Source organism: Atta colombica, unplaced genomic scaffold (genome assembly GCF_001594045.1).
Source record: "Atta colombica isolate Treedump-2 unplaced genomic scaffold, Acol1.0 scaffold46, whole genome shotgun sequence".
Lineage (NCBI taxonomy): Eukaryota > Metazoa > Arthropoda > Insecta > Hymenoptera > Formicidae > Atta > Atta colombica.
The window spans coordinates 360480-372586 of NW_017259535.1; the positions used below are offsets into that span (position 1 = coordinate 360480).

General features: G+C 35.3%; 1 protein-coding gene across 1 annotated transcript in view; it reads right to left on the reverse strand.

The window, feature by feature from the left end:
- Positions 1 to 3260: 3260 nt before the first annotated feature.
- LOC108691338 (neurofibromin) overlaps positions 3261 to 12107 on the reverse strand; it is a 15019-nt gene continuing 6172 nt past the window's right edge. The window contains 16 exon segments of the mRNA XM_018199035.1: positions 3261 to 3350; positions 3449 to 3661; positions 3771 to 4027; positions 4192 to 4381; positions 4455 to 4660; positions 4869 to 4955; positions 5886 to 5984; positions 6061 to 6182; positions 6264 to 6522; positions 6614 to 6754; positions 6836 to 8936; positions 9023 to 9226; positions 9307 to 9855; positions 9919 to 10480; positions 10677 to 10997; positions 11086 to 11956. Coding sequence (XP_018054524.1) covers positions 3568 to 3661; positions 3771 to 4027; positions 4192 to 4381; positions 4455 to 4660; positions 4869 to 4955; positions 5886 to 5984; positions 6061 to 6182; positions 6264 to 6522; positions 6614 to 6754; positions 6836 to 8936; positions 9023 to 9226; positions 9307 to 9855; positions 9919 to 10480; positions 10677 to 10997; positions 11086 to 11956 — 6063 coding nt within the window. The 3' untranslated portion in view covers positions 3261 to 3350; positions 3449 to 3567.

Sequence of the window (12107 nt, forward strand, 5' to 3'; positions counted from 1 at the left end):
TCTCATTGCATCCGTATAGAAAGGCCAGATAATCACGTCATGAATAGATTCGATCAAGAGAAAAATATATATTGTTTAATGTCGACCGCGCGAATCGAGAGTTCGCAGAGCTACTATATATTTAACTGTCTTGTGTGCGTATCACGATCCGCTAAATAAATATTACATTTTATATTCTTACGTATTCACATACTCTTTGCTCGCACATGTTCTGTATTGCCGGACTCTATTTGATAGTATTAATATGAAGGAGCCTCCAAACAATATGGACAACATTCATCACATTAGCAAATATCATACACACATGACATATTTCTAATTATCTATATTGAATGTAGGCTAATATTTAGCGAATGTGTGAAAAGTTGACGTATATATAATTGGTCATATCGTTTGGGGCACCTTTATTCTTGTATGTACAAAAGTTTATAACTGGCAAGTTGAACATATTTAATTATATACATGCGAAACTATACAATCAAAAAATACCGAGAAAATATTGCTTTGAAATTAAATTCTTAGCACAAATCACAATAAAAAAATACATTCGAAAAAATATACGCACGATAAAAAAATCGATAATTCTCTCGTTTATTTTATTTAATTGTAAATTAAATTGTAAATAAAGCTACATTTGTTTGCGTCATTTTCTCTAACATGCTCTTACTATAGTTCTTGGTCACTCTAACGAGCGCGTTGTAGTGAGTAGACCTATGGTAGGAGCACGTTCGAGTATGCGACGTGAACAAATCCAGATAGCCAAATAAGGGCAATATGTTGCCATTTTGCTGTCACTTATTCCGCATTCAATCATCAAACTAAAATCAAGGTGTTTCCACAAATTGTCCTGATTCACATAAAGTCTTCTTTAGAATTCAGCAAATTGCTGACAAGTTGTCATCATGCGTGCCGTCAGTTTGCTGTCAACGTGACGAGTTTATTATTTCCCAATGTATACTCTTACAATTTCGTAAACTCATAAAATCTATTTGCTCTTCTGATGCTAATTCAGCATTACATTCCAATGACAGCAAATTGTCAACAAGTTGAAAAATGCAACAATACATGCATCAATTTGTTCCATATGCTAAATCTCGCTTGGCTATCTAAGAACCTGCTGCATGAAAGCCAGAAAGATGCGCATAAATTTCTCTCTTTTTTTTTAGTATAAATTAATGTTAAACTAGTCCGACATACACCTCGTTGTTCATCAATCTTTACACGCTAAAATTTAATATTTACAGTTTCATCGTAATACGTGCTCTAGGAATATCGCGAAAAGGAAAAGCATGAAGTCCGAAAGGAAAATGCTGAACTGATGACAAATCCGAATAGAACGCATACATGTTAAGCCATTACGATTATGATCTATCGTTCTTATTGTTAATTGTAAATTAATTGCCTTATCTAATGCAGCCTAGGCCGATTTACACCTTTGGTAAAAGACAACAAGACTCGTGATCACACGGCAGTTACGGTTGTGCTTAACAAATCCGAACTGCGCGAATTATTATAAATTAGTGAGTTATGAATATTTAAAATCAGCTTATACATGTCACGATAATTACTAGATTGACAATTTTATATAATAAACAATCAGTAGGAATAAAAACTATGTGTACAAAAAACGCTGTAAAAAACTTACTTCGAGCTCTTTTCGATTAAAATATTTATAATATGACTAGCGCACGTTTAGTAAGATCAAAGCTCATGTAATAGTAATTAATGACTTGAACGTAAATTCATTCATGTTAAGTACAAGCTCGGAAAAAGCTCGGTAGAAATCAATACACATTAATTAGTAAATTTATTGATTTTCTACGACGCATTTTTTTTGCGCGTTTCTAAAAATTTGTCTAAAAATACAGATGAACACAAAATCAACTTACAAAGTCGCCACGATTGTACAAACATCATACGATTCGCGCACTATGTACAAATACATCTCTCAAACTCCTAACAATCACTCTAGTGCCTGTTGAGAAGCTGCTATTCATTTTGCATAACCGCACAAAAATATCATTTTCACGTTTCTCAATTTGAGACATCCATTATTTATATATGTCACACTTGCTATGGCGAAAGAAAGAAAATTATCTAAATAAATAAATGAAGTTTAAATAAAAACGGGACGAGTATTCTCTTTGCGATACGTACATCAAAATACTATTTTAACACGATCCCTAGCATTTTACCTGGTATTCATGTTGCTAATACAAGATGTGCGAAATGTATCGACTTACACATTCGATGTTCTCTCCCTTTTCCTTATTACTAAAATATCCCGGCTTACAATACAGAGAAAATATCGCTTGGTCTCGCTTTGTACTTTAATAAGTGATAGACAATGTACACTTATATTGGTGTTTCTCTTGATAGGATTCTAGAAATTATTCGTCCCGGAGCTTCGAACGCCTTGAGACGACAGGCGCCACTGGTCCAAATCATCTTTGCATTGATGAGATCTATATGCAACGACATACGAGAAAGAGCGATACGATCCTTGCGTAAAAAGTTACGTCTAGCATTTAACCGCATTTCTAAGCCCTTAGATCAACAGAGACTCTTTCGTAAGTAAATATATAATTGTTTACGGTATTTTACAATCAATTACTTAAAAATAAATCGTAAACAATATGAATATTTTTTTTGTGGTAGAAGCCTTATGTTAAATATATATTTCTATGTAACAAAAAATTGCGAGCAATGATTATTAAATTTTTATTTATATACTTTTTTCCGCGATTGGTTCACTGTGCATCATTGAGATTCTGTATATGTGTAGTGTATTGCGGTCATGGCAGAATCAGTCAATCAATAAATTATACGTATGATTATGAGAAAAATATCGAACATATATTCGTTGCTGATTTAATTTTGACAAAAAATTGACTGCATATCATAAATAAATCATTTTCTATTTGTAAATGTTGATAAAATTATGACGAAATATTATATGCTAATTTGCTGAAGTCTGATTTTACGCTATATAGCGAGAAAATTTATGCTCACAAATTTTCCAACTTCGTTGTAAAAGTGCTGGCAACATATATGCTAATAATACTCATTTAAATCTCGTAGCAAGACTATTACATTAAAATAGCAAGTACGATTCATTGATACGATACGATTCATACGATTCAAAATAATCACAAGCTTAAACAGAACTTAAAAAGTCGTCAACACATGAATGCTAATAAAAATAAAGTAAGATTCTTCAGAAATGTAGCTTTCATTGACTTCCATTTCTGTAGGCTCATTATATCGTGGACGGCATTATACTAAACTGACGGTATTGTACTAAACTTGACATGTTGCAGCAGAAATAGGGGATAAATGTGTGCGAGGTTCTGCAAAATAAAATATTAGCAGGTAAATTTCTTTCTCAATTAATAAATACTGAATAAGCAGATAATAATGCCTTCTAATGAAATCATTGATATCTTACCTATATTTACAATGCGATTATTTAGAGTTCGCACACCTCATCTGTCGTTGCAACTTTCGATTATTTTGCCTTTTATGCACACTTTTATCACACTGTCTGTCAGTATCATAAATTAATTGCTAAGAATGTGAATGGCCACCACCATCATCACCACCCGTATCTTCAGCTCGACGTATATCAACTGAATCGTCTCGCTTGTTATCCGTATTACGACTGAAATATTCAATTTGTCCGTTATACATTGTTACATATGCACAATATAATTTATGTAAAGTCACAAAAGCGGCAAATACTAAATATACAAATATAAAATAATACTCACTCTGTATGAACGTCAATTTCGCTTTGTTCTTGGACACGAATTTGTTCTTGGACTGGAGATGATTTTGTTTTGGATTCTATTTTGGATTTTGTTTTAGATTCTGTGTTGTCTGTTTGACAATTATTGGCCCGTTTACTTTTCCTGATAATAACTTCCTCTTTACTATTCGATTCTTGTATCAAATATGTTTCCAATATTTCTACCATTGCTTTCAGGCAATTAACAAACAACTCAGCATTCTCATGTGTACAATTAGACTGTAAATATATTATTGTAAATATATTATACGTATTATTAATTACCTTAAAATTAATTAAGACTAGCTCTTCAAATCCGGTAATGATCTTTAATATTAAAACTAAATAACAAAAAAAAAAAACAAATTAAATTCTAGAATTAAATGCTAGAATTTAGAACTTACATTCGTATAAAGACCTGCGAATCTCCAAAGACCCCGAAATCCGCAAGTTTGCAAATAATGTTGCAAATGATGTTGATTTGAGTCTTCACAGGCAATCATGTTTTGAATAATCGTTTGTACCGCACTTAATATTACTTGATCTTGACAAGAAGATAATACACTGATGATTTTCGCATCAAGCAAGTTATATCTGCAAAGAGATATTCGGCAAGTTGTAAATATTTGAAAATAGACTAATTTCTTTTCTATCTAAGAAAACTTACACGACTGGGAAAACTTTCGGAAAAACTATAGTTGCTTCCGCTAAATACTCATAAAGAATTCGCGTTTCGTTTTCGCTAGTAGAATATTTTACTAGCGTGGCCAGCATAGTCAGCACCAAAGTCTGTGTTGAAAAATCTGTTAACACTTCCGGATCGAGCAAAACGTTATTTTCGTTGCTTAAACTCACTCTCGTACTCCGATCTCTCTGTAGCGAAAAAAAATATAAATACGTTAGTATTTTTAATTTCTCATTATGTTGACTCACGATAAGATTAAGAAGATATTATAGTCGCAAGACATATTTTCATGTTTCCCAACATGAATAGTTAAACACAACTGCATCTCAAACTGCATTTGAAAAAAGGGAAAAAAATATAAAAATTTTTACTAAAAATAACAACAAACAAAAGTACCTGTTGTTCTGTGTTGTCCGTTGACTTGTCGTCCTTTGCGCTCGGCACACTCAAAGATCGCTGCGATTTAAATAAAAGCCGGCCAGTCTTGTTAGTGACAAGTTGCATGGTGTTTTATATAATCCAGGCAGGCACAGGCAGGCGCGGGCACACACCAAGAGAGTAAACAGAGATGCACGAAGGAATAAAATGATGTTATATGCGCAACAAGTCTACTAATATTAACTGGGAATCGGATAAAGAAGTATAGCAGAACGATAGAAAAACCATCACGCGAAATCAATTTTCGTTCAATTCGTGCTTAAAAGCTGAGGTTTTGATTTTTTTCATGTGCGTCAAGAAACTCAAAAACAAAACATAATTGAAAAATTCTATATCAAGAAGATAAATAAAGTAGGATACTCAAAGTATATAAATTTTCAGATAGATAAATATGGATATAAATATATTTTACTGTAATTTTATAGATAACACACATACACACACACAAATTTTTAGGCAGTAGGTTTTTTGACGAACAGATATTTCTTAACAAAAGTGAAAGATTTTTATCAAACAATTCATAAAAATACAATAAGCGAAGCTACTAATAGTAATAGAAGCAATATAATTTATCGCGCAAATTACGCATATGAATATTTTATGAGAAAGATAGTTCATATTTTGTATGAATAAGCTTTGAATAATTTTACTTCGTGCGAGCATCGATTTTCTTAGGATCATGCAGTGCATTGTTTCAAAGTAACCTCATGCTCTCTGTATGCTCGAGAGTGATTTCTCTTTAACTTGCTAAGTAAGAAATTGTGTGTGCGAGAATGGTGCTACATTTTGAGAGAGATATATTCTACATAAACGATTTAAAAAAGTAAAATTTTCGGGGACGCAAAAAAGTTTGTATTCCTACAATATTTCCAACGAATTAACTACGCGCGTTGCTATAATTATCGCTGTAGCTTACAAAAGAGAAATTCTTGAACAACATACGCGCGCGATCATAAATAATTACATAATTTATACCTGTGCAGATTGTTTTTGTTGTTTTGCTTGAGTAAGTGCTGATTGATCCAATAAATCCCAAGTTTTCTGCCTTCTAGGATTAGAAGCTCCAGGCATTTCCTGGTAGGTATATAATAATCTCATCTATTATATTTTATGTATGCTACATTACAACAAATAGGAAAAAGATAGTCACCGTATTGCGCGATGGTAAAGTGTCAAGAACGTCTGAACTGCCTGATGAATCGTGTAAGCTTTTGTCGAGCGAATGTCGAATGTGACACCTGCTACGAACCTCTTCTGACACGGCCACTAGCGCTGCGGAATAAAATTTGAATAGATTTTTCTTTTAATCTTGATATAAATAGTTGAGCTCTCGATCTCTCAAATTAAACATACCAGTTAAGTAAGGGACACTTTCAGGCGTTACTTCAAACTTATCCCTTTTGGAAGGTTTAGCTATGATTGCCAGTAACATGGTCAATACTCTGACCGTCCTGGTGACTGTAGTTGGTGTAGGATGCCTATAGCCTTTCAAGAGATGACCAACTAGCGCGAAATGAAAGTTAGACTTAAAGGACAAGCCCACGGTGTAATCCAATAGTTTAAATTGAGATTCCAAAGGTTCACGCGTTGACATCATTACGTGTTCTAGTGTCTAGAAAGAATAGTGATAGTTTATTCTCTATTGTTCTGCACATCGAGATATTAAAAAATTAATCGAAATTCGAGAAGAAATTTCTGCAGACCTTCTCGTCGAAAGTGCCTTGCGAATCAAGTGTATGCAAATTTTGCTCTAGAAGGGCCAAACCGGATGCGTATAACGACGTTTCGTCTAACTCTAGAACGGATGTGGCAATCCAGAATAAATATCTATGTATTGGAGATTCCTTAACAGAAAACGATAAAACAGATTTGATATTGAATATCAAAAAAGAAGTTCCAAGACTCTAAACGGGAAAGAAACTTACAGGTCTCAAAAGAGGTTGCAATCGTGTTAAGCACATAACAATAGCCTCTATAAGATTAATATCGTTAAAACTTTCGAGCGCCTTCATCAATATCTTCAGTAATTGTTTCATATCTTGATCCGTTATACTTTTGCTGATACAACCAAAGACGATGAGAGCCCTCGGCTGCAAAGCTGGATTTAAGCAGAAAGCAAAGTTCTTCGCTAACGAAGTCCACGTTTTTAACCAATCGCATTTCGGAATATCTCGCATGCAAGCCTCTATAATCTCCAAAAGAGCGTCAGTTATGACTTCCAAATTGGGTAAATAAAGTCTCTCCTTGTCCTGCGTTCCGTGCGAGCTTCTTTGATCACTACTGAGCCACTTTTCATTCACGGGTTTATTGCTGGAGTTCGGATGTTTGTAAAAGGCTGTGCCAGCAGCAGATTTCACCTTGCTGATGCCGAACAATAGGTAAAACTTGGGCAATGAGAACTCGTCTAAGCTCATCCGTAATATCCTATGTGTATCTTCGGAAAAAGCAGGCGAACTGCATGTGCATAATGAATGAATAATGTTGATCACTAAACCATGAGTGGAAGCTCGCATAGTCAAACTACCAGAACATAAGAGCAACGTCACTGTATGAAAGAGATGTGGCAAATGTTTCCCTACATCCAGACAGTTATTAAAGGATAACATCAAAAGATATCTCGCTAGGATTGCTATGTCGCTCCACATTATATGCTGTTCTAACTGTGTCGTCGGCGACATGCACGTTTTGTCTACTATTCGACACACTTTATTAATCACTTTCTTGGCGACCAGTTCCACGTTACCGGACGCTAGAGCAACAGCAGTGTCAGCCATAATCTCGGCCATCGGCGAACCTAAGCCATATCGTGTGCTACGTTGAAGAAAAATATCGAGAACACCATCTATCAGTTCTGGCAACATGCCGATTGTGCTCCAGATCTTAGCCTGTATACTCGGATACATTTCAATTTCCTGAACGGTTAACGTAATCAAATCGTCCAAGATCTCTGTAACTTGTTTCTGCCGCTTGCTTTCGTCGTGGGGTTTGTAAAATCGCACGAGATTGCTGAGCCACGGCGTCATATATTCCAGGCATAAATGTTTCAGTTCAATGGTCGATTCTCTGAAGCCTTGTATGCATTCTTTGAGAAATTCGAGCGTGAGATGCGGATCGTTCGCTGCCAAAGTCTCACTCAAGTGCTTGATAAATATAGTGTTATTCGATGGTATGCAGATACCGGACGTCTCCAACAATTGACCCTCTATTTTCAAGCCAAACGTTGCTGTGAGCGCGCATAGGTGATTGTACGCGGCAGTCCGAAGATTAGGATCAGGACTACCGAGATTCAGTAAAGCCATGTTCAGTAGAGTACCGGGCACATCTTTAGGCCTGATTTTCGAATGAACGGACAAGGAGTTCGGATTCGATAGAGTCCAGCGACTTCTAATGTGAGCTATATTCTGAACGATGCTGTTGCAATCACTGTGAGCGAAAGTCAAAGGTCCTGCTTCGTTGGAAATGCTTAGCACAAATGAATTGTCATCCACTAAGCAAACTTCTTCTATTTCGGACGCGTAATAGACATCATTTAAGAGAATGGATTGCGATAATACTTTAGATCTATCTGTATGCGTTATCTGTAGTGTCGTTGGTCCGATCTTCACGGACACCTTCATTTCTTTATGAGATAGTTTCAAGACGCCAGTGAAGACTTTCAAGTCTTCATCCAGAGATAATGTTGCTCCAGGTAATTTTTGTTGTTCGACATCGATCACGTCGTTTAATTTTCCTTGGCCATCGATGAAAACAATTTTTCGATTACCTTTCAATGGTGCCAAGATACTATCATGATACTTTGTGTATTCACGTACCCAGTTATTACAATTATAAATGTATACCGCGTGAAGATTTTCATAAGCTGCCGCAGGTAGAACGTAAAACCATTTTTGCAAAAATTCTGTCCTAAACCGATTATCTGAACACGTGTGAGTAAGATCGACAACTACATCATATGGAGAATGATAAAAAGGTTTTAAAGTTAGAATGACGTGATATATCAGTAGATCGCCATTCGTTTCGCCAAGTCTGAAAAAAAAAAAACAAAGTTTAAATGATAAATTCTTCGCTATATCTTGACCGTTATTTTATATCTTATAATGATTTGCGCTTACTTGAATCGTCGTGAAATGTAGTAAAATACTGGATGGCCTTGTTTGCTGGTACCTGCTTGATAAAAAATATTCATGCTTTGGATACTTTTAAATTCTTCTCTCTCGTGCATATTATATTTCATCATGATTTCTTCAAAATTAGTGGACGACATGTCTTTATTCGCCCATCGTGACATGCGAACGTAAGTAGTAGAAAAAAGCGAACTAAAATTCAAACATGGAATCAATTATATTAGCCACCACGATGATGACGTAATCAAAGCAAGAATAACTTCAGAACTCACTGGGAATCCACCGGTTTATGCTCGGGTGGCCCAAGATACGCTAATAACGTAGCCATTTTGTCAAATGGTCTCCTTCCGACAGCTTTATGATCTCTACTACTACTAAGATAATCTCCAATTTTTTCTTGATGATTCCACAACAACCTGTGCAACGCCAATACATTGGCATCCGAAACGAATGACATAGGATGACTGGTTTGATCAATTGTTTCACAATCCGAAGCTATCTGTATGATAAATCGTCGACCAATCTCAAAATGCGTTCTTAAGAAATTGTTAAAAGGCAACATATGCTGCTCCTTGCTAAATTCTACATGATTTGCAATATTCTGCAATATCTTTGACATAAGCATTAGGCCTCGCTTAATTTCATGTGGTACTGGTTTATTTATGATACCAGACTCTTGGGGTGAGACAATTGCAGGATTAATGAAACGCAGAAATATCACCGTTCCTACGGCTACAATGTTACTTTGCGGAGATTGTGGAAATCTCTTGCATAATACTTGATACAGGCAATGACACATAGAGCGTAACTGCGGAGGAAACCTGAAAAGAAATTTTGAATTTGAGCGTTACTTTATCGTAAGTTGTAATAATAATTATACTTACGTATCTGCCGATGATACGATAGCATTGAACACTTTTTGTGTCAACATGATTAAGTTTTCACCGTTTTGTTCAATATTTTCGTTAGAATCAATCCTTGCACTATCTACTTCAAAATGAATTGTTGAGTTATCCAGTAAAGGTGTAATGAGAGGCTCGAGTAAGCCTTGCAAGTAGCTAGTGCCATAAATTTTAAAGCAGAAGGACATGATTTTACTTCCCAGAGTATTACCGCGAAAAAGAGTCTGTATACAATCAGTTAGCTCGACTTCTCGGTAGAGCATATTCCATAATAATGGTGATAACAAATGTTTTGCGTCAAACAGTGTCACGAAGACACGCGCCAATTCATCCATTTGATTCGTCGTCACTACATTAGCCAGTGCCATGGCGATAGGCAATTCGCCTTTATCACTGATCATTGTAACAAGTTGAACTAACTGTTCGTATCTGTCCGCTAGCACAGTTTCGGCAAGAGTATCAAATTCCGTGCCCTGCTGAAGAATTTTAGTCAACACTTCCATAAATGCGGCTCGTGTCTGCAGATCTGTATTGTAGCCCAAATCTAAGTAAGAAAAAAGTTAAAGTTTAATGATAAAATCATTAATTTGATAGATAGAATAACTGAAGAATTGTCTAAAAAAGTAAAATAGTAAATAAAATTAAAAGCAACAGACTTGTTTTTTAGGACTTAGACTTGTACAATCCATTCTTCCAGAAAACTTTTGAATTAAAACTATGTAAACTGATTTATTACGTACGTATGGAGTGCCTCAAGCCACTGTCTATATTAGCACTAAGAAGATTACTCATAGCTTGAATAGCAGTATTGCGCAAAATGGCTACTTTGTTAGTCGTTAAAGTAGGCCGAGGCACAACATCTTTGTCTTCTGCTGTTGATGATGGACCGTTACAGTAGTTCATTAATTTCATAAACAGCGTAAAATATTTCGAAAAAAGTTCAGATTTTGCTTCCATCAAATCAACACGATCAGAATCTTCAGGTTGTAGAGGCAATTCACGTAACAATGCTCCTACTGCTTCCATGCTAGCTTGATCCAAATCTCTATAAAAAGTTAAAGGTTAACAGATTTGATGGTCATAACTTTTTTTATTTTCAACATAGAAGTTAAATATATATGAAATAAAAATAAAATATTTACGTGGCATAAGTTAGGATATCGTTGGCAGTTGTTGAAGAATGAGGATGTGTACACATTACCCACTCAGTTAAATATTCAACTAGTTTGTTACGAAATTTCAACTCCTGTCTAAACGCAAGATCGTCCCGTCTCTTCATCATAGCTTCAACTAGCTGGCATAATTTGGTTTTAATTAAAATCGAGTGCACCGTCTTGTCCAAGTGCCTGACGTATCTAACGATTGCCAACATCATGCCTTCGATGCTAGTCACTCCAAGATATTCCGATGGTTGATCCGTCGTTGAATCCAAAATATTTTTCATTATAAATATAGTGTGCTCAATAAATTGTGTGTTTAAATCCGAAATCACTACATGACCATGTGGGTCGAAGAATTTCTCAACAAAATTTTTTATCTGATCAAATAATATTGGATATAGAGCAGGACTCATCTCGTGTGCGACCAACTCCTTTACGTGTTTCTGTATTTGATTACCAAGTTTCTCATTGTTGCAAATTAATAATCGTAATAAGTTAAATACGAATTGTGTCACTGGACAACATTGTGCTTCTTGATTAGAATTTGATGAAGAAACAGAATCCTGTTGTTTTATCAAACTCTTTTTATGCTCCGAATTAAAAGGGAATACACCACATGGTGGTTTATTAGGTGAACGACGTTGTAGACATACTCCACCCAAAGCGCAAAGAAACCCTGTCATGTTAGCCCACTCGTTAATTTGGTCTTCCATTTCGTGTTCTGAATTTTGGTGCGCCGCTCTCCGTTTTACATTGCCGCGACAAAACGGCTCTACCTGTACATCTTCAGTTTTGCTTTTAGGATAATTGGACAACTGCCGTGAAGTCGCTTCCCAATTTCTAAATGTTTCTTCCCAAGCCTAAAAATATGAACATAAAATCTGTCAATTAAGGAAAAAACTATGTTTGATGTTTGTGTTAAATATACAATTTATATTATGTTGTTTTACATGTATATGTAGAGATAGATTTCATATTACACATAAATATGAAAAATATTATATATATATA